We start from the raw sequence: 25,990 nt of genomic DNA on the forward strand, positions 1-25,990 counted from the left end.
TGAGAAGGGATCGGCTGCGGCAGCAGCTAACTGCTCTCGTACAGTGATCAGCGAACCTCATGTTTTCGCTCCGCGGCTGGTTCGGAAGTCAGTCGCGGCAATATTTATTTATTTACTCAAAATCAAGGTCAAGGCTTCAGCGATAGCCCTGCTTTTGCAGCTTTAGTCGTGCATTAGGGGTTTTGGTCTAAAATCACTGAGAAATTTTCAAAACAATAGATTAGGAACGTTCAAAAGAAAACTGACAAGAATAAAAAATGGCTGCTTGCTTCGGATTCATGCAGTGCCAACATTCCAGTATGATGTGTCCCGGATCCCTTGTAATTTCTGCGGTGGAGGAAGGGAGGGGGGGAGGACGGGTGCGAGACCCATCGAGACCCTCCTGACCTTAAGCACTGCTTTAAAGAATTGCGCAGTGCCTGCAACACGCGGGATGAAAATTTCTCAGAATCGTTGTCTTGCGCAGCCGCCGCTCGGACGTAATCCGATTTTGTTGTCTGGGTCAGTCAACCTTCACTGTTGGTTATTTGATCTTTGCGTCGCATGGTGTATAATCTGAATGATGGAAACACAAGCTGTTTTACAAAGTATTTTGGTGTAAATTACAATTGTAAACGTCTTTAGCCTAACATCAGGGTAAGTTGGAAATAGTGGAGCTAATGTTGATGCATCAACTCCCTCTTCGTGGCCGGAAAAGTGGCAGGTCCCACTGGAAAGAAAAAAAAGCAAAATCATTTTGGCCTCGACAAGAATCTTTGTTTTATGCTTTCAGTGTCATCAGCTCCAGCGTAACAGTTTTTGAGTTTTGCGTTTGCGGTAATCTAGCTGGGAATGTTCGCCGTTATAATGTTTCTTATTTGAACCTTTAGAATGTACCAGCATTTTGATCAAATTATTGGCATACCCCCTCCCTATCGCGACCCTCAAAAGAGGCTAACAGCATGAAAAATACATGAGTAAATAAATAGTCATGACCACTTTCAATGCAACTGTTTAAGATCTAATTCAAGACCACTGCCAGATTGAGCAACGGCCCCAATTTATCTATTTGATTCGCTCGCAGTGAGGAACTGAACGACTGGCATTGGCAGAATCGACTTTCCGCCCTTTTGGTTGGACACTGCTTATGAGACTCCTTAATTTGCTTTTTGCTTTCCATGATAACGATGTAATCTATGGGCTTCAATGTGAGTGTGTTAGCCTAAAGGAGCCTCCCATAACCTCTCGTCGACGCTTGCTTTGGGTCGTGTCTCCGCGCAGCTTAACTTCATGGCAGATCAAGGAGATGTTGTGAACCAGCCCACACAACGCCCATGGCAGGATTTTCACCCACTTAAATGGCATAGCTCTGCGCCTCACAAGCCTGTTTTTCGCCCATGCGGTCACGAAATGCTCACTTTCAAATAGAAAGTTCCCAATCCCTAAGAACAAAACCAATGACGGTACGTCTTTTTCAGGGACGTAGTATGGTCATCTCAAGAGCATCTCCCACAGTTTATTCACTTGTTTTCTTCAGATGTGTATAGTAATGTGTGCCAGTTTTTATATCCATGCTCTGCACCAGTAGTCAACCATTCAATTTCTTCAACTGGGTGTGTATTACATTACATGTGCTCTCCGTGACGCGTACACGGTACCATTGATGCGCAACTCCACGAAAGAGAAAGCGAAGAGGGCCGGTTCCAAATAATTCAAAGTCTGGTGAAATAAATCTTTGACGAAGATGCCTGTTCTCTCTTAAAATAGAAATCGAAGAGGCAAAGATTTCAAACAAATCGAGTCATTGATCGTCCTTATTAGTCATTGGCGCAGTTGTGTGCGAGGTATTTTAGCTTAGTTGACAAGTTCGGGAGATTCTCTCCTGAAATAAACAGGGCTATATTACAATCCAGAAAACGGAAACCCTCTGCATAATTTCCGCAATTTCAATCAAATTATTGTTTCGCATTCTTGACTCGTCACATCAGAGTTATTTTGTTTCAACTTTCTGTTCAGCCATTTTTCATAAACGAACGGACAGGCTAGTTGTTGAGCACTTTTTATGAGAAACGGCTCCTAAAGACGGATGGACAGAGCTTGAATGAACACGCAGAAACCGATCGCTTATTGTCACCTGCTGTCATCATCTTCAGCCCAACTACGTCTACTGCACGACAACGGCCTAATACAGTCCCCCCCCCCCCCCCCAGTTTATCCTGTCCTGCGCCTGTTACATCATCCGCGAAAGCTTCCTGTTTGCCGGACCGTGCTGTGATTGCCTCATTTTGAAATGAATTCGACTATCCCAAAGGGTCACGGATTACGTTTTCTCCGCATTGCATGTCTTGTTCATGTGCATTGTCTTATCTTGATTTCGAATATATAAACCACCGTTTGTTTTCTGAACCACTCTGTTTTCATCCGGTTACTTAAGGTTAAGGTTACCTTTCGCCGTCCTTTCCGTAGGTGGCTGCGTGGACCTCAATTTCATCAAAAATCTATTTTTTAGCCTCCAAGTTTCTGCCCAGTATATCAGAGCTGGAAGTTTACAAGTGTTACTTTGTTACTTGTTTTACTGTTCAGGGGTATTGGCAAGATGTTATTCTCGACCTATGGATACTAACCAAACGCACTTGACCCTGTTCATATTTTCTTTGGTTTTTCCCTCTTATCCTCCGGATATGCAGTGAATACTTACCCTAGATAGAGGTATTTCCACTACACTTCTAATACTCCGCTACCTATTAAAACCCGTTCTTCCCTGAATTCCCTTTTTGTTGACCATTACTTCAGCTTTTTGTCATGTCAAATTTTAGCGCCACCATTCTGCTTTCAGTGCTTAGGCTCCGAACTGTTCGCTCTACTCATTTGCGCAGTTGGTCAGGAGGACAATGTCACCAGCAAATCAGAGATTACTAAAATTTCCTACGTTTGCCTTTATCCCCAGCTCTTAGCAATACAGTCCATGAGTATCTCCTGTAAAGACACGTTCCATAACATTATGTAGAAAGTGCCCTTGGCCTAGCGTCCTTTTTTATTGGCATGTTCTTACTTTTACTATGGAAAACCATGGCCTCTCTAGTCCTTAAAGATACTGAAACATAAGCGCACAGATGTATCTTTGTAACGCTACAAAGTACCCTAAACACTCCCAGGAATTTCATCCTGACGACCGTCGGCTATGATTTAAAATTACTATGGAACTGACTGATGAAGAATCTTTTGCACTCCCTTCTAATGTGTTCTTCCCTTTCTTTTGAGACAGGAAAAAAATTGAATCTTCTTTGCGTGTCTGCATTCCAATATTTGGTTTGGTTTTAGCGATTCAGTCTATGAGCGACGCCGTATCGGAGGGCTCCGGATAAATATTCCGACATTTATAAGAATCCATAGTGACGTAGCTGGGCTCTGAGTTCAAAAAAGAAACAACAATTCAATGCCTTAAAGTTGGAGCGCTTAAACACGAGACTGGTTGACGCTGCGGAGAGTTTATTGGATTGAATACAGTTTTCCTATGCATAGCAGAAAGGATGTCCTCTTTCTCTACACCCTGCACAATGTCCTTCCTACATTCATCGCCATGGGCAGTTTTTTGTGGTTGTTGCTATTGTTTCCTGTATTTCGGCAATGCGACATCTCACCAAACGTCGTTGCTCAGAGGATATTTGTTGTTTTGCAACAGAATGTGAGGTCACGTCTTTGATCCCAACCGCTGTAGCCAGATTTGGACACGGTCTAAATGCAAAAAAGCTCGTTTGCTAAGGTCTTAACATACGTGACAGAGGAGAAATATATGTGAAACAAAGGAGCTGTTCTTACAGTGAAGAGCGTTTGCGGGTATACACCTACTAATATAACAGTTCAGCCGTTTACTATGATTTACATTCCTGCAGATAATGATGAGCTCAGCCAGTTTCATTCTGAATTGAAGCGTACAGAAGCCACATACCGCACTACACGGACTTGCGAGGCCGCAGAGGGTAGCAAGGGCGCTGGCACTGGAAGTACCGCTCGACGCTCTTCTCTTCTCCGCCTTCCAAGTCCTCCCTGCGTTTGCAGGCTGCGAGAAGTTCCAAGGGTTACTGTCTACGCGGTCACAGTGGAAAGCACCTCTTGGCTTAGCTTAGCGTTCTTTCACAGCGGAAAGAAACAATGTGCCTTTAGGTGGAGTTACTTTATCCAACGTGCAGAAAGCAAAATCCGTTCATAGCGTGAGCCAGCCTCTGCCCCTTCCACGGCCAAGGCTCAGGAGGCCACGGCGCGGCGGACCGAAGCTTCCAGGAGAGATTCTCGCATATTGAAGGAACACTGAGGCCAAAGTGATCTCATTTTTGTTCTAAGGGAAAATCCATTCTGTGGCGCTTTCGGGCAACACTGATGTTTGTTTGCGATTAAAATTCGTATTTATTACTGAGAAGATTAAATTTAAATGTGGAACTTTTTTCCTTCCACTCGACTCAAACGAAAAACGTCAAGTCTAAAAGCGACTCTGTGATCCCCGTTCGAAAGTTAATGGCGGCCTAGCCTATAGCCTCTGAGATCCACAAGAAGACTGTCTGGTGATCGTGCTACCTGTATTTCGTCCTCTGACCTATTCTAGCTAAAAAAAAATCATAGATTGCAGTGAAAGTAGTCTCTGTGCCCTTACAACACGGTACGGTGCTATAGCAACTACGATTCGCCCTCTGTGTCCATTTTCGGTAGGGGAGCATGTGCTCACCAACAATTCGGACGAGGCACCAGTCGCAGCACGTGCACTTGTCGTCGAAGGAAGGCGACTTCATGGCGCACACGCTGTCGTTGAAGGGACCGCACGTCGCCTTGGCGCAGAGGTTCTGTGCACAGAGCAGGTAATTGTCTGAAAAAGAAGAGGGAGTCGCTTCCTCAACAACGGTTCCCGCCTGAGCAACTGCAGCAACGAACGTTGCCACCGCAGTTACGTATGTTCTCCTCAATCAGTTATCGGATTCACTGCACCGAACATTCCCGCCTCTTTGACAACCGTAACCAAAAAGTGAAACAGCGCATATTACTACCACTGTGGCAATAACAGTGGGGGTGCAAGCTCTAAAATGCAATTCAGTGCTAAAGAGGCGCCCATTTCCCTAAAGCTTTCTGAAAGCCTGGATGTTCTCGAATACATTTCTGATTGTATTAGAGCGTAAGCTCTACTACGCCATGTCTCCCAAGGTCAATCGTCTGCGGCGGGACAACCGTGAACCGGCTCGGAGCGGGAGTGCGTACGTGACGTCGCGGTGTCACGTGACCCGCGCAGTCGACGCAGCAGCTGCTCCGCGGCGCTGGCTCCTCAGCCTGTTTCCCCCGTCTTGCTCGTTTCGCATCTCGTTTTTTAGCTTAAGAATAGCCACAATTTTGAGCTGCATTTTTACCCTTGCGTTAATGCACGTTGGTGATTCATAGCAAAACGATTACTAAAGGCATCTTTTGTCAGTTCTCACATCGTCCGTGATTTATTTTTTAAATTTATCTCTTCATTAGGCAGTTAAATCCCTAAGAAAACCTTTCCGGCCCTTTCGCTGTTTCTTGCCTTAAGTTAGTGAAACCAATGTAATCAACGATCGCTTAGTTCACGAAGCAACAAGCAGTGTTCAGAGCAATCTCGTTGCATGGTTCATAATCATCATTTATTTATTCCCTTGCTGCTTCCATTGTTACGCCGCCTTTTGCGAACTGGTGTGCCCTTTCATATTCTACTGACATGATTTCTTCATATTCACTTTTATACATGTGGGGACCTTCCCTTGTATTCCCTTCGGTTGTCTTCCCCGCGATGTGCCCTCCTTAGCATAGTCGGTAGTCTTAAATAACAAGGGAGGGCGCCGGTGAGGCAGCGACACGAGAGCCATGGATGGCGTGATTGCTGCGTGCGCGGGGGAGAGGGCCCTCTTCGGCTCGGGAACTGGGACGCGCGCTGACGCTGACGCGCGACGCTCCGCTCTCCGCCAGAGGGCGCGAGGCCTCGAGGGGGGAACATTCTCCCACCAGCTCGTCCCGTCTGGTCTCGCAGTTTCCCCCTTGCCCTGGCATGGCCGAACGTTCGCTCGTAACCGTGATGGTGAGTCGGACGTCCTCGATTCCTCAGCGTATTTTGTTGCTAGCTGGCGTTATTATTGTTGTAGCAATTATTGCCATCTTTGTGTCAGCCAGAGTGTCTTTCCTTTGTTCTCTCAGAGTAAGACCCGCCATGCTCGGTGTGCGCTCGGTAGCGTGCGCGATCTCGGGGTGAGGTCCGGCGGTTTTGAATTGTGTCAGCCGCGATTAAGCGGGGAGAACGTATTTCTCTACCTCTCCCCCCCCCCCCCCTGTTAAAACCCCACATCTGGCCGCCCAACGTGGGGCCTGCTCATCAAACATTGGGCGATTGTCATTCGCTTCGAGGAACGCTCTTTGTCCGGACTTGACATGTGCTAGGCCTAGAGTAAATTTTGATCTCTAGGAACTGCGGCATGCTTTCTTAGTGAGAGGTGTATTGCGCTGCAGCATCTTTGAACTTTTCGACATGTTCAGCACGTTTTTTCGCCATGTTTTCCCTGCAGTTTCTTCAGCATGAGGACCGCTTGGTTCGCATCGAGGAAGCGCGAGGCCTTGCGCCCGCGGAGTTGCCGAGCTCGAAGCGAGTGACTACGGAAGCCGGGTGGGTAGCCCGAGTTTTCTGTACATATTTTTCTCGGCTGTCACGTTTTCGATTCTGGGAGTCACGGCTCCGGGAGCCGGGTGGCCTGAGGCCACGGGTGCCGCTACGAGCTTGCCGGTATTGCAGCTCGGCAACGGGTGCTCCGACACCGTCCGATACGGTGGGCGCCGACCGCTCAGAAGCTACTTCGTGCAGCGAGCTGAGTAGGACCACCCCTCAGAGCTGATGACTCCTAGCGGCAGCACGCACGTAACCCGTTTCGGGTCTCTTTTTTGCTTGCGGTCGTTGTCAGAGTGGCAGTTAGGCCTAAGGCTTTTCAGAGCTGCCTGCATCACGTCAGAAGAGACACGGCTACCGGACCGTGGTGCTGAGAGGGGACGCTTTTTGCTGCCCGACGTTTTGTAACCTCGCACGAACTAAGCAGCCTCGTTCAACACAAGAAAATGCTTTGTTCACTCGAACTTTGCGTTTGCACAGCGGCCCGACACATATTGCTATTGAGTTAAGCATTGAGCCGCGATGCTCTTGACGTCGTTTCCCCTCCCGTGACCTACGTTAAAGGCATGCGGAATGTGTTTCGAAAGCCTTGCAGATCCCGTGGAACCACCCAGGCTTGCTCTCCTGTGCACATCGTCTCGCTGCCGCATGCTGCTACAGATCGGCCTCTATCTTGTTTGGCGCATCCATCCGGGGCAGCCGTGGCGACACGAGTCGGCATTCACCTCTGGCTGCTGTTATCCTGGCCTGCAGTCTTCAACCGGCCTTCTCTTCGCAGGCCTGCGGACATTTAGTCCACGGGCCATGCGTGTCGTTCCAGCGGAGTCCTTCACGCCGCCTTCGGAACACCGCGGCAGTCTGCGCCCACCGCGGAAGTCTGCGTGGTCGGTGTCTGCGTGACCTCCGCCGCCAGACCTGCTTCAAGTGCATGAAGACCAGGAGACTCCTCCATATCATGTAATTCAGGCGCGGAGGTCTATTGAAGGTTGGAGGATGTGGGGACCTGCATCCGCCGTTCCCAAGTGGTTGGCTTCCACGCGATGCACCCGCCCTAGCATAGTTAGTTACCTTAACTAACAAAGGAGGGCGCCGATGTCGCAGCGACACGAGCGCCATGTATGGCGTGATTGCTGCGCGCGCGGGGGGAGACGGCCCTCTTGGCTCGGGAACTGTCACGCGCGCTGACGCTTATGCGCTCCGCTCCGCTCTCCGCCAGCGGGCGAGAGGAGGGGGGAACATTCTCCCGCCACCTCGTCCCGAACGGTCCCCGGAGTTTCCCCTTCGCCCTGGCGTGGGCGAACTTCAGCTCGTAACCGTGCTGGTAAGTCGGATGTCCTCGATTCCGCAGCGTATTTTGTTGCTAGCTGGTGTTAATGTTGTAGCAATAAATGCCGTGTTTGTTTCAGCCAGAGTGTATTTCTTTTGTTCCAACAGAGCAAGGCCCGCCGTGCGCTCGGTAGCGTGCGCGATCACGGGGTGGGGTCCGGCAGTTTTGAACTGTGTCAGCCTCGATTAAGCGGGGAGAACGTATTTCTCTCCCCCTTATTAAAACCCCACAACCTACCGCTCCGCTTCGCCTGCCTAGGTCCTCGATCGTGCTCCGCGATTCGACTTCTAAGACGCTTAGCAATCCAGCAATATCCCTAAATCGCAGATTAGTTAGGTATTCTCCATTAACTGTTATACCCAACTCTTCCAAATCCTTTAATACCTCCTGTGAACACGCGGTGAAAAGCACGAGAAACCATCCCTCCTTGCCTGACTTCAATTATTAACATTAAATATGCACGATTATCTTTAAAACATTCTCCCCTCTGTTGGCATGCAATCCCATAACTCATGTTAAGGAGCCAGTAAGGGCAATGCCCATAGCAAAATGTGTCTTTCCCAAAAAATTGCAATGCACTAACACCCAGATATTACAGCAATGCACAACACCAAGCGAGGCGCTGCTAATGTACGGAGGAAGAAGGTAAGTGGTGAGGGGGTTTTCTACGTGGTGAGGCCGAGAAATCTACAAGTAAACGATCTGAGCGTAAACGCCCTCGATACTTGTGCATCTTGCGTGTTTTGTGCTTAGACAGAGACTTAGACATAGCGACTTGTGCTATGATAGACACCAAGGGTTTAAAAAACAAATAAAAGAAGCCCCCAACGCTTCAGGGCCGACTCGATGGCTAGCACGCAGCGGGGAGCAGACCTCGCTTCCCCTTCCTATACACGTGTCGGGGGCCATTGGCATAGGCATGTCCAACATTCTGTGATAAAAACGGAAAAATGGTACGACACTGTTACTGAAGAGGTATGGGTAACTATACATTTTTCTGATATGTACCAAATCTTTTTTTTTAACTGTTTCCATCTATCTCGTCGAACAGCTAAGACTGCAATAGAAAACAAAAAAGGGACGCCTTTCAGGACAGCAGAAACGCTAATAAAAAAAAATACAAGACTGCTGTCGGATGATGAATGGATGTAGTGACTGTTATAGTGAAGTCTTACAATGCATGAAAAAATTGCGTTCAGAAGTGGCTTCCTACTTAAAAATGATTTTGTCCAGCGAGAGAGAGAGAGAATTATTCGGTATGGCGGAGGGCAGAGTTCCTGGGAGCCTGTTTGCGTTTCCTTTTCCATTCCGAGATACAACGTGTGGACGAAGTGGAGGCTTGGGCGAGTCGGTTCAACATTATCCGAACAATGCAAATACGTGGACGAGAAAAGAGGACACAGACAGGGCGCCGACTTACGAGTAATTTTATTGAGGCTTTACCAATGGTTACAGGCTCCCAAAGCATCGGCGAGTGACGCTGCTGCACCTGATGTGCTGTGCCATCTATGGAAGAAAAGCAAAAACCGGTACGCCGCTGCTTTCGCGACGCTTTCTTGCACGTGCACAGGCTCGCGTTGTTGCGATGTACCGGCTGCATTGCAGCTTCAAGGTGATCGGTCAGATTAGCGAGCAATTCCGCAAAGCAAACCTAATTGAAGCCGATTAGTCGCGTCTACGCTGTGGAGCAGACGATCGACGACGAGGAAGGAGGCCCCTGCAAAATGCGCGTCTTAAGCCAGTGATAACGTCGTGAAGACGTGTAGCTGTAGGTAAGTGTACTGTTTATTTTATATAACGGGTGTCCCAGCTGACTTGGACCAAGATTTATAAAAAACTAAGCGGTCTTCAGAACTGAAATCGCGTGGATGTTATTGAGGTTTATCTAAAGTTACAGTACCATTTTTTCCCTCCTCCTACTTGAATAATTAGCCCAGATAAATAAATTAACTTTTTAAATATAGCTTGAAACGTTCAGGCGTCAATAGGAAGGTTGTGGAGCTCCGCAAATATCGTCCAACCCAGGCACTTCCATCGAGATAGACCTAGCGTGGCCATTTTTATTCGGGAAAAACGAAAGCCCGCGGATTTTAAAATATACCACGTGACAGCGCGCTCCATGCGCCCGGATGCGCCGCGATTACAGCGCTCTCATCCGTGCTTCGTTAGAAACATCACCCGCTTCGGGACTTTCGTGCTGCCCAAGACAGGGCTTCGCGATGTGCTTGGTTCCAAAATAAGCGCCAGTGGGTACGATCGGCGGAAAGAAAGCGCGACTCCTGTTTTTCAGCGTAATTCACACGACGTTATCAGGCTTGTTATATGCGTCTTTGCTAGTTGGGATCTTGCTCCCAAATTCAAACTCATGAGATTGTCATCGTTCTTCCGCAAGCATTCTGCTAACGTGAGTGTGCAGTTATTACCCTCAGGAACGGGAGCCGCGCTTTCTTTCAACTGCCGCCCGAACCCTCTGGCGCTTATCTTGGAACCAAGCGCAACGCGAAGCCCTGTCTTGGGCAGCACGAAAGGCGCGAAGCGGGTGATGTTTTTTACAAAGCACGGATGAGAGCGCTGTAATCGCGGCGCATCCGGGCGCACGGAGAGCTCTGTCACGTGGTATTTTTTAAACTCCGCGGGCTTTCGTTTTTCCCGAATAAAAACGGCCACGCTATGTCAATCTCGTTGGAAGTGCCCGGGTTGGACAATATTTGGGGAGCTCCAGGACTTTTTCATTGACGCCTGAACGTTTCAAGCTATATTTAAAAAGTTAGTTTATTTATTTCGACCAAGTAATCAGATAGGAGGAGCAAAAAAATGCTACTGTAACTTTCAATAAACCCTAACAACATCCACGAGATTTCAGTTCTGAAGAACGCTTAGTTTTTTTATAAACCTTGGTCCAAGTTAGCTGGGACACCTTGGATATCTATATATATATCCACGGTGTCTCAGCTACGTTGGACCAATGTTTATAAAGAAACTAAGCGTTCTTCAGAACTGAAATCGCGTGGATGTTGTTAGGGTTTATTGAAAGTTACAGTAGCATTTTTTCGCTCCTCCTATTTAATATATATATATATATATACATATATATATATATATACATATATATATATATATATATATATATATATATATATATATATATATATATATATATATATATATATATATATATATATATATATATATATATATTAAATAGGAGGAGCGAAAAAATGGCTACTGCTATATATATATATATATATATATACAGGGTGTCCCAGCTAACTTGGACCAAGGTTTATAAAAAAACTAAGCGTTCTTCAGAACTGCAATCGCGTGGATGTTGTTGATCTTTATCTAAAGTTACAGTACCATTTTTTCGGTTCTCCTACTTGAATAATTAGTCGAGATAAATAAATTAACTTTTTAAATATAGCTTGAAACGTTCAGGCGTCAATAGGAAGGTTGTGGAGCTCCACAAATATCGACCAACCCAGACACTTCCAACGAGATAGACTTAGCGTGGCCGTTTTTATTCAGGAAAAACGAAAGCCCGCGGATTTTAAAAAATACCACGTGACAGAGCGCTCCGTGCGCCCGGATGCGCCGCGATTACAGCGCTCTCATCAGTGCTTTGCAAGATAATTGTGCGGGTTGTGGTTAAAGGCCGCTAAAAAAACTACTTTACGTAAATATTACTTTGCTGCAAATGTCTCAGTAAGCTGTTTCTCAAAGCGATCTACAACTTTTCCATTGACACTTTATTCCTCAAGTCAATAATTAAAAAGTTAGTTAATTAAGCTTGACTAATTAGTCAACCTTGAAGAACGAAAAAAATACTGCAGACTAGGTCACGCGACTCTAAAAAACCCTCATTTAGTTTCAGACGGCTAGGACACCCCGTGTTTTTTAAAAGCTTGGTTACATTTAGCTGGGACACCTGGTATATATAGCAGACAAGAGAGCGTGAATGAGGGGCTCGTTATACATATTAAAGAAGCCAACAGCCACAGAAGCCAAGAAACACAGGGGATTTATTTTAGATTTATTTTGTGGTGCTGATCACTGAGGAATACTACTGAATACGTTATCACTTAAAGATGATTGATTAGAAAAGCAGAAGAAAAAACAACCACATGCCGACGGTGGGAACCGAACCCACAACCTCCAAGTTACGCGTCCGGTGCTCTACCAACTGAGCTACGGCGACGGCGGTCAGATCTTCTGCTTGCGGGTGTATTTATGTTTACAAGTGACCTAAACTTGAGAGTGTTCATCAGCGCCACCCACGTTCATAAGCGGCGGACGCTGTACGTCCTCAATTACCGCTGGTGTGACGTGGAACGTCATCGAACGGCGAGGGTGGAAGCTGTGTGAGAACCCTCTTATGCTTCCTATGGCGTCAAGGCTGCCAGAACCGAGGCCCTCGCTAAGCAATTAAGCAGACAAAGAAAGGAGAATGAGGGGCTCGTTATACATATTAGAGAAGCCAACAACCACAGAAAGCAAGGAACAACGAGAATTTTTTTTAGATTTATTTAGTGATGCTGATCAATGAAGAATATTACTGAATACGTTATCTCTTAAAGATAATTGATTAGAAAAGCAGAAGAAAAAACAACCACATGCCGCCGGTAGGAGGTCGTGGGTTCGGTTCCCACCGGCGGCATGGGGTTGTTTTTTCTTCTGCTTCTGCTTTTTATCTTTAAGCGATAACGTATTCAGTAATATTCTTCATTAATTATCACCAGGAAATAAATCTAGAACAATGCCTCTGCGTTCCTTGGTTTCTGTGTCTGTTGGCTTCTCTAATATGAGACCGCATCTGGACATTGCATTTTCCTACTGAGTACCTGTTCTGCGCACTCTCCATTTTTTTCGTGTGGGTCCTACTTCCCCTATAATTGATTTGTCTTTTATGTGCATTTTTATTCTACCTACTTTGTGTTTCTCGCTCACCTGTTCTGTGCCCACCCCTCTAAAAGGGGAAGCATCAGCAAAGTAAAATCACCCTTGAAGAAGATCGGTCTTCCGATCGAAACGCGAGTCAAATAAATATTTTCCTTTAATGAAGCGTATACTTCGCTATATACTCCTGTAAGCAGCCAAGTACTTCATGCTCTCGCAGCCCATATATATATATATATATATATATATTGTTACGTGCTTAGCACGCACGGAGGGTTATTCACAGAGGGGATCGGTCGGAGCAGGATGGAAGCAGGAAGCCTACCAGCGTCCTTCAGCTCTTTCTCTTCCTTTCTCTCTGCTCGTCCTTTATCTTCTGCTTCTTCCGTCGAGGTTCTATGGAAGCACGTTACATTTCCCTCCTCGCAGACGAAGCCCGTCGGGCGAGTTAAACAGACCGCCTGGGATGGAATCGCTTGAGGCGGGCTACATGCACCACCTGAGACTGGCGTGACCGTCGACCACTAGCAGTTAGTCGCGATATAACGTAATTAACGTCACTAATGCACTCCAACACAACAAACGGTCCAGTGTAGTGGGATAGCAGTTTCTGACACAGACCACGCTTGCGTAGAGGGGTCCACAACCACACAATGTCACCAGGAACATAAGAAACTTCTTGGTGTTGGACGTCGTAGCGGTTCTTGGAACGCTCTTGCGAAGATAAAATTCGAACGCGGGCAAGCTGGCGAGCTTCTTCAGCTCTGCAGAGTGTGGTCGCAAGAGAAGGTTCGTCGTGGATGAAAAATGGTAGAATGGTGTCAAGGCCACAGCGAGGCGAGCGAGCATAGAGCAGGTAAAAGGGGCTGTAGCCAGTTGTCTCATGTTGCGCTGTGTTGTATGCATGAGTAACGAACGGGAGGACGCCATCCCAGTCTTTATGATCTGCAGCGACGTACATAGCAAGCATGGTGGTGAGCGTCCGATTAGTGCGTTCTACCACACCGTTCGTTTGGGGATGATATGGCGTGGAGTGGCGAAAACTGCAGCTGCTGAGGCGGAGAAGTTCTTCAACAACGTCCGCTGTAAATTGGCGTCCACGGTCGCTAATGAGAACTGCAGGAGGGCCGTGCCGAAGAATGACGAAACGAAGTAAGAAGTTAGATACTTCAGACGCAGTAGCAGCTGGTATCGCGGCTGTCTCACAATAACGGGTTAAGTGGTCTACGCACACAAGAATCCATCGATTTCCTTTCGAGGACCGTGGGAAAGGTCCAAGGAGGTCAATGCCAACTTGCTCAAACGGGGCTGTTGGAGGTGTGATTGGCCGCAGTTTGCCAGGTGGACTTGAAGTCGGCAGCTTAAAGCGCTGGCATTGCACACAGCTGGCTACATAGTGCTGGATGGTTGAACGCATGTTAGGCCAGTAAAATCGTTGCTGTGTGCGGTGGAGTGTGCGTGTCACTCCCAAGTGCCCAGACGTGGCGTCGTCGTGCATCATTTCAAGAACTGTGATGCGTAGGTTTTCGGGTACGACAAGAAGCATGCGTGCTCCTCCAGAAACGAAATTCTTCTTATAAAGCAAACCGTCGCGAATGCAAAAAGTATTCTTTGCAGAATCTTGAGCGGCATCAAACAAAGAGGTTAATGTTTGGTCTTTGCGTTGCTCAGTTCGGAAAACTTGAAGATCGGGGAAGGCTTGTGAAAGTGACGCCAAGTATTCATCAAAGTTGTCTGCGTCGTCATCAGTCGTTTGAAGCGGCAAACGGGAAAGACAATCGGCATCTGAGTGTTTACGGCCGCTTTTATGCACCAGTGAAATTAAATTCTTGTAGGCGCAAAGCCCATCGAGCAAGCCGGCCACAGGGGTCACGAAGACTCACTAGCCAGCAAAGCGAGTGGTGGTCGGTCACGACGGTGAAAGCATTCCCGTACAGATAGGAGCGGAAGCGCTGTACAGCGAAAACAACGGCGAGACATTCTTGCTCAGTAACCGTGTAATTTCTTTCGCTCTTACTCAATGACCGGCTGGCATATGCTACCACGTGCTGATCGTGACCATGGCGTTGTATAAGTACAGCGCCGATACCGATACCACTTGCATCAGTGTGCACTTCAATTGGTGCAGATGGGCAGAAGTGGCGTAGGATGGGGCCCGAGGTCAAAAGAAATTTCAGATGTCGGAAAGCTGCGTCACATTCGCTGGTCCAATTGAACGGTGCATCTTTATGCAGCAAACACGTCAGTGGGTAAGCGATGTCCGCAAACCTAGCTATAAAGCGTCGAAAGTACGAGCAGAGTCCTAAAAAACTCTGCAGCTCTTTCACTGATTGAGGCACCGTAAAACTTTTGACAGCTTCAATTTTCTTTGGATCTGGTCGAACACCTTCTTTATCAACTAAATGACCAAGAACAATTGTTTCACGGTTCCCAAAATGACATTTCTTGGAATTGAGGATAAGGCCAGCTCGTTCCATGCAATCAAGCACAATATCCAGGCGGCTGTTGTGCTCACTAAACGTTTTGCCAAAAATTACAACGTCGTCCAAATAACATAAACAAATTTGCCACTTAAGGCCACGCAGGATTGTATCCATGAACCGCTCGAATGTTGCAGGTGCGTTACATAATCCGAAAGGCATAACGTTAAACTCGTAAAGTCCGTCTGGTGTTATGAATGCCGTTTTTTCCCTATCTGCAGCGTGCATGGGGATTTGCCAGTAGCCGGATCTCAAATCAATAGAAGAAAAGTATGAAGCGGAGTGCAGACAATCAATTGCGTCATCTATACGTGGAAGCGGGTAGACGTCCTTCTTCGTGGCCGTATTTAAGCGACGGTAGTCAACACAGAACCTCCATGTGCCATCTTTTTTCTTAACAAGGATAACTGGAGCTGCCCAAGGACTTGAAGACTCTCGAATTATGCCTCGCTTTAGCATCTCTTGAACTTGGTCATCTATTAACTTACGTTCAGTGGCTGAGACTCGATAGGGCTTCTGGCGTATAGGAGGTGCGGAGCCGGTGTTGATCGTGTGATGAATACGACTGGTAGGCGGTGGTGTAGAATCGTCTTTGGCAAAGTCGAACACGAACACGTGCTTCAGAAGGAGTTCCACTAGAGTGCGACGCTCGGTTGTGGGAAGAGCCTGATTAATCATAGCCTTAACTTGGGTCTCCATATCTCTTTTCACGTGCTGCTCACTGACAGAGTTGGTTAACGTCGCGACGGAACCTGACACACCTTCCTCGAAACGGGCGAGTTTGAGGCCCCGGGGCAACACAGCTGGCTCTTCAGAGTGGTTCACTGTCCACAGCTCAGTACGGCCTCTCACCACGGGAACGACGCAACGAGGCACGACGATACTCTTCTTAGAGCAGGCGAGTGTCGTAGGCTCTACCACAGCTTCAAAAGATTCGCACTGATTGTGAATAGAGGAAACCCGCACGAATGCTGCGGAGAAAGCTGGTACAATAGTGTCTTCTTCCACCGCAAATGCTCCAAAATCCGGGTAACAATATATATAATATGAAGCGACGGACTCGTTGATCGTAGTTGTCGGTTATCGCATGCAGTGTACAGGATGTTCACTCTCAGGGTGAACACGCTAGTGTGATGCCGCGCTCTTCGGAGCGCCCACGCGCGTTCGACATGGACAAATTGGGGTACGCGCACGAGGATCCGGATGCGGTGCTTCGCGCAGCCGCCTGCTCGTGTATTCGTGATAAGAGTGGGTAAGAGTGCTTTGCTTTTAAATAACTAAAGTAAACTTTCTACATCCGGGGAAGATAGTGTATGTAGAGGAGGAAAAAAAAACCGGCAGAGACACATAACGAGTGCTCACGTGTGAGAAGATGTAAGCCCTCTCGCTCACTTTGTGATGTAACGGAATGCCGCGCAGATGGCAATTCTACCTCTGCATGGCTCTACGTAGCCGCCACTGCGACGCCACTGCACCCCTTTTGATCGGCGCGCTAACTTCGTGAAGGCAGTCGCCAACGTACTGCGGGCCGCTTTCCGCCTTAAGGGTATGACGGGACAGCTAATGGGTTAATGCGCATGCCTTTTTCTACTTAACGTTCATAGCTCCCCGCAAGCCCTAACCCTCCTGGCACAGTAGTGCAGCGGTTAAACGGTGCACCTCTGGCCTGGGATGGCAAGAGTGCTGCAACCGGTGGGTCTTGTGCGGTCCAGGTTGTCCACTTGCCCGGTTGAATTAGGACATCTTTTATGGGTACCATTGAGTGCCACACACACACACACACAAGCGCGCGCGCGAGCACGCACGCACAAAGAAAAAAGAAAGAAAGAAGGAAAGAAAGAAAGGAAGAAAGAAAGAAAGAAAGAAAGAAGAAGGAAAGAAAGAAAGAAAGTAAGAAAGAAAGAAAGAAAGAAAGAAAGAAAGAAAGGAAGAAAGAAAGAAAGAAAGAAAGAAGGAAAGAAAGAAAGAAAGAAAGAAAGGAAGAAAGAAAGAAAGAAAGAAAGAAAGACGGGCTTTCGCTCAATGGAGCAAAGTAAAACTTACGCCTTAAAAATGTGTTTCTACACGGCGAAGCACGTTATAGAATGCAAAGCCTCTTAAACTATGGCCTGGCCCATGCTCCGCGCTTTGGGACATCACCCGCTCGATGAGTCGTGAGGCAGGTGAACTTTTAAATTCTGCGAAACCAGGGTACTACTCCCCAAATTTATTTCAGTCCTTAAGCCATGTTTGTGTTTATTGGTGCTTAATTAATTAATCATGCTTAATTAAAGGTGGTCAGCGATCACCACGCACTGTGCTGGCTCGCCAGTTTGAAGGACCCCTCCGGCCGCCTCGCTCGATGGAGCCTGTGGCTCCAGGAGTTTGATGTAACCGTCGTTTACAAGTCCGGACGCAAGCACTCTGACGCCGACTGCCTGTCACGAGCCCCTGTAGATGCACCACCACCGGACAACGATGAGGACGCCTTCCTGGGACCCATCACCTCCAGCTCTTTTGTACAACAGCAACGCTCGGACCCGACCAAAAATGCCGCATCGAGTACTTGGAAGGCAATGTTTCTTCACCCCCAGCCTCGTTCAAGAGAGCATTGTCTTAGTTCTGTTTACAGAGTGATGACCTCGTGAAGAAGAACTTTGCAGCGAACAAGACAGCCTACCTCCTTGTTGTACCTGTAAGTCTGCGCGGAGAAGTTCTTCAGGCTTCACACGACGAGCTGACAGCTGGACATCTCGGGTTTTCTCGCACCCACCACCGCACTTAAGAGAAGTATTACTGGCCACGAGTGTCTGCCGATGTCGCACATTACGTGAAAACCTGCCGAAACTGTCAGCGACTAAAGACCCCTCCAACCCGACAAGCAGGATTTCTGAATCCCGTTAAACCCCCCTCAAGGCCCTTTCAGCAGATCGGCAGGTACTTGCTTGGCCCTTTCCTGAAGTGAAAATCTGGAAATAAGTGGATCATTATAGCAACTTACTACCTGACCTGCTACGCCAAGTCAAAAGCCCTAATGAATGGAACAGCAGCAGAAGTTGCCAAATTTTTCGTGGAGTGCATTCTTCTGCGACATGGCGCCCCCGATGTGCTCATCACGGACAGAGGAACACCATTCACGGCGGAACTGACGCAAGCCATCCTGCGCTACAGCCAAACCAGCCACCGGAGGACAACCGCATACCATCCACAGACTAACGGACTGACCGAGCGCCTGAACAAAACCATCCCCGATATGCTGGCCATGTATGTAGATGCCGAACACAAGACATGGGACGTTATCCTGCCTTACATCGTCTTCCCATACAACACCGCAGTGCAGGAGACCACCCAGATGACGCCTTTTAGGCTCGTCCATGGCAGGGAGGCCACGGCCACGCTAGACGCCATGCTGCCCCAATGTTACCAAAGAAGATAACGTCGACGTCGCCGGCTACCTTTGTCACCCAGACTTCGCGCACATTTAGTGGGAAGGTCCCAGACACCCTTAGAGCGTGTGGGGGTAGCGGTCTCGGTCTCGAAGGAGATGCCCTCGACTCAGCGTGGCAAACTCAGCGGAGACCAGCTACCAAGTGACAAGAGGTTTTTGGGCGTTCGGTGCCCAGCTTTCGCTGGTCGCAAGCCAGAAAATGGGTCGGAGCCAAAGGTTTACAAAACAAAACAAAGTTTATACAGCAATTGAGACGATACAGAGGGTTTCACAATCACTAGTACAGACACATACAAAGTGATTAACTGAACAATGCAACACGTGCAAAGTTAAACTCGAGAGAGAGTACAATACAAAGGCAATATTGCACCTAAAGTGCACTAACACTCGAAAGAGAGGTAAACAAACAAAACACAATTTGTTCACCGGGCACTGCGGCAGTCCGACGACCAGAGTTCCACGACGATGCCGTCCCGCAGACTGGCGACCGTTGCCTCGTTGGTCCGACGCTGGCCCAGTGGTGTTTCCCCGAGAGTCGAACGGGCGCGCTTCGATGAAGCTTAAACGGCGGTCCGGACTGACTGATAGCTGTCAGCGTCCTTCTTTTATAGGCTCGCTCTCACGTCTGTTTGTTCTACGCGCCAAAGTAGGCGCGCACATACACGCAGCATCTCCAGTGCAGTTTCCCTTTCTTTCTCTCACCGGCCGCGCGTCCCCATTGGTCAGAGTCAGGAGTCGTTTCGCGAAGATTCCAGCGTGTTCTAGCGTGGCGCCGTCGTGGCGGCGTCGCCGACGTCGGAGTGCAGAGGAGGGGGACATGTCTTAGCGCACGCAAGGCTTCCCCCTCTTCCCCCGGTCAGCCGGAGAAGCGACTCGGATGTTCTAGAGAGATCGGCGTGGATGACTCATCCCCTCGGCACACGCCGTGGCGGTGGAGAGAGAGGCACGCGCTCGGCGGGGCTTTCCCTCTCTCCCGTTGGGCTCGCGCCGGCGAGACGCCGTGCGCGCGGCGGTTTTTCTTTCTTTGTTTCTAAAATGCGCCGAATTTTGTGACAACCTTCAACGCGCAGAAGCCCGGAGACTTGCCAGATTACGGATCAAAGCAGCGGACCGACGCCAGACGCTACAACCTACGAAGACGCGACGCGGAATACAGGCCAGGACACCGAGTCTGGGTTTGGACGCCCTTTCGCGGATTGAGTGAAAAACTTTTGCGCCGCTATTTCGGCCCGTACAAGGTTCTTGGTCAGCTAGATGAACTGGACTGTGAAGTCGTCCCTGACCAAATGACTGCATCCCAGCGACGCCGCGTACGACCACAAGTTGTCCATGTCGTCCGTCTGAAGCCCTATTATGAGCGTTAAAGCACGCTGTGTTTACACCCTTGGTGTTCATTTTTACACAATCCGTTTTAGGTGTTTGTGGCCGCATTATGTACTAAAGCATCGGGTCTATGCTTATTGGAAATGGGAGTAATGCCGTGAATATTTGACAAAGCTGCTGGCACGCCGCTTTATCGCTTTGTTTTAGGTCCCGTCGGTTCCTTCTGTCCCGTCCCGTGGCTGTCCCGTCGGTTCCTTTTGTCGCTGTCCTTGTGCTTTCCACGCTAGTTGCAATGTCGCAGTCACTAACGAATTCACACCAACTAGCCCAACTGTCTTCCATGATCGCTTTGTTTGTGACGCAAGACGCGCCTAGATTTATCTCGATCGATCGCATCCAGGCGGAGCCGACTCTACGCTGTTCCAGAGTGTTCTACTAACTTTCCAAGCTTTATCTCGAAATTTCGCTGTCAGCTTTAAAAATAGCACGGCCGATAGCGGCGGGCATTCTGTTCGACGACAGCCGAGCACGCTTGTTGCTACGCCGCCGCCGCCGAGTGATTCAGTTCTTTGCGGGCGCAAGTCAGCCCAAATAAACAGTTTCGTTTCGAAGACATTCTCGCTCTTTTCCCGTTCGCCGAACTGCAGTCACCACTACGTGACAATATTAGCTTTACACTCGTAAGACCTTCGGTGCGAATGTGGTGTTCCGTGTGAGTGGTGCTGAAGCGTAGGCGCGACACAAGCGTTACAGTATCACGACACAACAATCCTTGGCAGCTCCGTTTCGCTTCGGCGCGACCGCTTCTGTCATCGGCAAGATTGCGCCTCGGGCAACTCGCGCTTCGTACGTGCACACAAAGCTGGTCATGGCCGGACACGAGCGGTGGGGGCGCGCTTACGCTGCCGCCTTCTCCAGCCTGACCGTTAGGCGGCTGCTCCGGCGACGCCCCGACTCTCCGCGGTTCGCCACTGTGTCGCCCCCCCCCCCCCCCCCCCAAACTTGAGCTCGGGTTCCCTATACTCTATTGTTCCAAAGAATCTCACGTAAAAACACACGAAAATGACAAAAACTCTGCACATGGCGACGATGAGAGATCAACGACTGTGGGTATTTTTTCTTATCTTTTAGAATACCAAGTTCCTTCTCGGACAGTGCTATCGAGGTGATTCTTACGCATTTGTCTTGAAGTTTGGGAACTTCGTGGGCTTCCATTATTTCTCTTATCGTTTTGGTTCGGCTTTTTGTTAAGATCTCACATACGTCTTTCTTAATTTCCTTTTTTTTTTTCTCCGAACTCTCTGCAGTGGATGCATGCCAAGATGATTGGCCACACAGGCACCATAGCTTTCAAAGATTTTCGGGTGCAGGGAAGGCGACATTCACCTGTGCACACTGAACCACCCTCTTGAGGTTGTCTGGAATTTTATATAGGTACAGTGTAACCGCGTCCTTTCTTTTTCTCCTTTTTGTATTTCAGTGGCTCCATGGCGGCCTGAAATTAAGCTCTCTTTTGAAAGTTTTCTGAGACTGCAAGAGAGACTACGGGATTTTGAGCGAGCGCAAGTTCTGGCTGCGGTGGAGGCACTGAAAGACAAAAAGAAGAAAAAATAAATAAAATTTGCGGACACACTAGTTACATAAAATATCACACATCTTCAAGAGTGTATGGGTTCATGAGAACATGGGAATGTTGCTTTTTGTGCACCGTAAAGCTTTCAAAGCTGAACTAAACTGTGGACTCGGACTAGGACAACTTTAGAAACGTGGGTTGCGCCAAGAAGCACCAGAACTGATTTTTGCCTTGCGCTAGCGGGGTCGTCAACAAGATCCCTTTGTCTGCTGCATGCACTACACATCACAGACGGGCAGATGCAACCTCAGCCCCTTTGTGGCCGCTCATCGCGGCATTCACTGCAGAGACTGCACGGAAAAAAAGAAATAAAGGGAAAGAAGAAAGAAGGATACTAGCCGATTCTCAGCCAGTGTGAGGTTTAACAGAAAGTCGCGACCAAACGAGAAGAGAAATAATCGAAGCTCACGAAATTCACAAACTTCAAGACAAGTGCGTAAGCATCGCTTCGATAGCACTGTCCGAGAAGGAACTTAGTTTTCTAAAAGATGGATAAGAAAAAAATGTGTACAGCCGTTGATATGTCACCATTTCCACGCTAAGGGTTCTTGTCAGTGTTGTGCGTTTCCAACTGAAGCTGTCTGCCACAGTATATAAATGGTGGCAAAGCCTCAATAAAATCTGTTAAACGCCCTGTCTGTGTCCAAATTCACGTCCACGTCTTTGAGCTGTTGCGATAATCGATGTGAAGCCGCTTTACTGGATTGCGTTCCACGCCGAACATGCTTGACTTGTCTCACTAAAGCGGCATCGTATAGGCCATCCCTCTCCTGGAAGCCACAAGCTCATGCTCCATAACACAATTAACGTGACGCTCCATGCACGTCCACCCTACCGTGAACGGCCGAACACACACGGGACAGCTTAATAAGCGTCGAAAGTACCGCGCACACGCCCAGACGTGACCCAGCGGTCTTAAAGGTGCACTGAAGAGGATACACTGCAATAAAATTCCGTGAATGTTACGTACAAACTCTCCATAACAGAACAAACGCTTGCTCTGTTGCATCTGAAATGGAGGGTCCATCCGTAACACATTCGTGAAGGTGGCTGGCCGTATTATGCATTTTCTGAAACGTATTACTCGCCGTAACTGTTGGCCCCCGGACTAGGCACCACATGACGTCCCATTTCCGATCTGTGTGGTTTACTCTTGTTCAACAATGTCCACAAACTAGCATGGCGAAAATGAGATTAACCCCATGTGCAAAGGTGAAGATCCGAGGGGGGGTGATAATCAAATTAGACCCAAGTGACGCATAATGTTGCTTCAACGTTGAGGGATTGCTACAAATTGTGAGCAACATTAAATAGCAAAGGACTTACTTTGCTATAACTTTAAAAGAAGAACGTTGACTTCATAAAAAAATATTTTCACGATGTTGCTAACCACATGACAGGGTAACAATTAATAAATGCATTTAATAAATAATTTAGAAATGCAGCTTAATGAGGTCAAGAGATAAAAAAAATTTAGACACAGACAATGGTTAGACAACTTCTCTAAATTGAAACTGAACACCAGCTGAAAATACATTACAAACATTACATACAAACATTACAAACAAGGTGAAAGCCGAATTTCCGTCTGCCGTTTGACAAGGTAACGAACCACTGAGAAAGCCAAAAGCATGGGCAAACAAATTTGTGAATGAAGTGCAATGTAGCAGTCACATCTTTGCTACACAACCATCAATCAAAAACGCTAACTCCTTCACGGATAACAAAAGCACAGGCACAACAAAATATTGCTAATTGCAATGTTCAACTTATTAGGTACCTATAGCCGGCCATTCATGCCTGCTCTTCCTGCGGATAAATGAAACGCTGCAAAAAAGCAGTGAGCAGCCATAATTGCTGTAGTGACAAGGAGGATGTGCACCGTCGGTGATGCTCCCTCATCCTGACTAGGAAATAATAGCTGTTTTTTCTGGAATGTACTCTGGAAGCATGAATTTCCTATCCACCTTTATTTAGCTTGCACTGACATGACCCATCATGAACTCTGCAGCTTTGACAAACATGCGGGCCAGTCGACAGCCACAGAAGACTGTAGAACCCTGCTAACTTGCAAAAAACCAGTGCTCAGAAAGAAAAATTATAAAAAAATGAGTAGTTCCTTATACGCACTATGTTTTATATGGTACTAAGAATGCTGCTAAGACATGGCATGAATATTGTTTTTTTCTGCTCAGTTACAAACTTTCTCGCCTGTGCTAACATATTACTGCAATGTAAATAATGAAACATGCCAGCATTGCACAACATGCTGTAAGACTTACAAAATACACCCCCTGCAAGGCTACCACATGCCTCTTAGATGTGGTAATGTTTATATCTACCAAACTATCTAGACTAAAATGAGACACCAAGCCTCTGACATCTGGAGATGTGTACCTCCCATGCAATTAGAGTGATTGGAGATGCTCCTCATTGATGGCATTTCAGTTGCTAGGTGTGGAAGGACCGGATATGAAGGTGAACAACTAGACACCCACTTTTTAAGCAACGTCACAATGAGCAATGTGCCTTGGCTTTTCTTCCATCCAAAAAGTTTTATGTTCCATGTTTACGTAACTGCTTGCATGTGCTCATTTTGGCTTGCTGAGAAGTTCTTTTCTTTGTTAAACTAGCTTTAACTCTGACCTCAGTCTTCTGCACCTTCTTAATTTTTTGCTAGTGTTCACCTTAAGTCATGTGTAAGCTCACGCAGATCTCTACTTTTCTACGTTTCCAACTGTCACATCTTCTCTGCCTTCGTCATGTCCATCACTGCATCCGACGCCTTCAAGTATAGTATGCTGTGTATAATCACCTTAACTAATCTGCCTATTACACATGTATTTTTGTTAGCCACCCACTCCTCTATCTGGCGCTGATAGGCCCTGAGAGTAAATAAATGAATTGTAGTCTAAGCTAAGTCTCAGCAAGCATGCATTATGTTCAGTTTATTTTACCATGTTGACCAGTAAAGAGTGGACAGAAAAAAGCTGCAAAGTAGAGCTTGACATGCCTCTGGCCCCTACACTGGAAAGCAGCAGGCAAGGTATTTGCAACCACTAACGACAACGGAACATGCCAAGTGTGAAGTAAATCAGTAATGTTCCTCGCATTTATCACAAGGTATACTCTCTGCTCAGTAATTTATTACCCCCTTAGACATTCTGCAAGGAATGCATACAATGATGTGTCACCACAATACAATGAGAATCATTAACCCTGTGCCAATACAACAGCAAAGAAATTTATGCCCAATAAATGCATTGCTTACATGCAACCAAGAGGCAAGAATGGGCCAACCTGGCACATATATGGAAAATAAGCTCAAAATTATAAAGAATGACATTTGAGCAGCCGCTCATTCCCCCACCCCCTCCCATCAAAAAAATATGAAAAAGGGTCCTCTTCACACGGCACGTTTGAAAGATGCGGCTGTAATATTTGCGAAAGTTCAACTACGTGTGAAATTCAGATATAAATAACGCCAACGCATGCGGTTGGAAGCGAGGCGCCAGGGCGCGGGCAAACAGTAATCGTCTTCAGGTATCGACTGGTCCCACCGCCTGAGGGCCGCTGCTCGACGAATACCACTCAAGGCCACGTTCACATCCAACAAGCTTGTAATAAACTTTAGACAGGTGTTTATCATGATGCAGCAGCAGCAGCTCATCAGAGCTATTGGTCAGTGCTGAATTTTTTAGCTTGATAAACGCAATCATCCACCGAAACGTGTGTCGACTGTTCCTCGCCAGATTCTTGCAGTCCCACGAGGGTGAGCAGCTTTTCCGCCGGCTTCAAGTCTTCTCTTTCGTGCAGGGCCACTGGCATTGTAACGCACATTCTGCACGGTCGTTTTACTATGCATCGATGCCGCATGGGACAGCAAGCGGTTGTACACTCCAATGCGGCGTACGGGCCGCACACATACACACACCGTAACGAAAATACAGCGCGCAGGACGCACGCAGCGAACACGGAAGAACAAAAACCGTTCTAAAGCACCTGTTCACTCAACACCACACACAATCCGCACATGGTTCCGACTGCGGGCTTGGCTAGCGCTTCGACTCGTCACGGCCAAGCTGCATGCACTGCGCTCTTGTGGTAACAACGCTCATGAAACGAAAAGAAAATTTTAATATGTAAAACCATTCAAATCGTCAGCTAAAAAAGCTACGGTAAAATTAAATACATCTGATATGTTTTCAAGGTGGTGCGCTTTTGCGGCGTCAGCGATGTAAGCATGGATGCGAATACGCGAATGACGCTATGAATT

The 25,990-nt window shown here is 47.6% G+C and overlaps 1 protein-coding gene across 1 annotated transcript in view; it reads right to left on the reverse strand.

Annotated features, from left to right (window-relative positions):
• Nucleotides 1-3,932: 3,932 nt before the first annotated feature.
• LOC149357260 (uncharacterized) overlaps nt 3,933-25,990 on the reverse strand; it is a 56,213-nt gene continuing 34,155 nt past the window's right edge. Inside the window, exons 3-4 of the mRNA XM_089576550.1 lie at nt 4,700-4,837; nt 3,933-4,039 (exon numbers count right to left, since the gene is read on the reverse strand). Coding sequence (XP_089432676.1) covers nt 3,933-4,039; nt 4,700-4,837 — 245 coding nt within the window. The remainder of the gene's footprint in view (nt 4,040-4,699; nt 4,838-25,990) is intronic.

This window comes from Amblyomma mixtum, chromosome 3 (assembly GCF_055824585.1).
Source record: "Amblyomma mixtum isolate Tamu chromosome 3, ASM5582458v1, whole genome shotgun sequence".
NCBI classification, from domain to species: Eukaryota; Metazoa; Arthropoda; class Arachnida; order Ixodida; family Ixodidae; genus Amblyomma; species Amblyomma mixtum.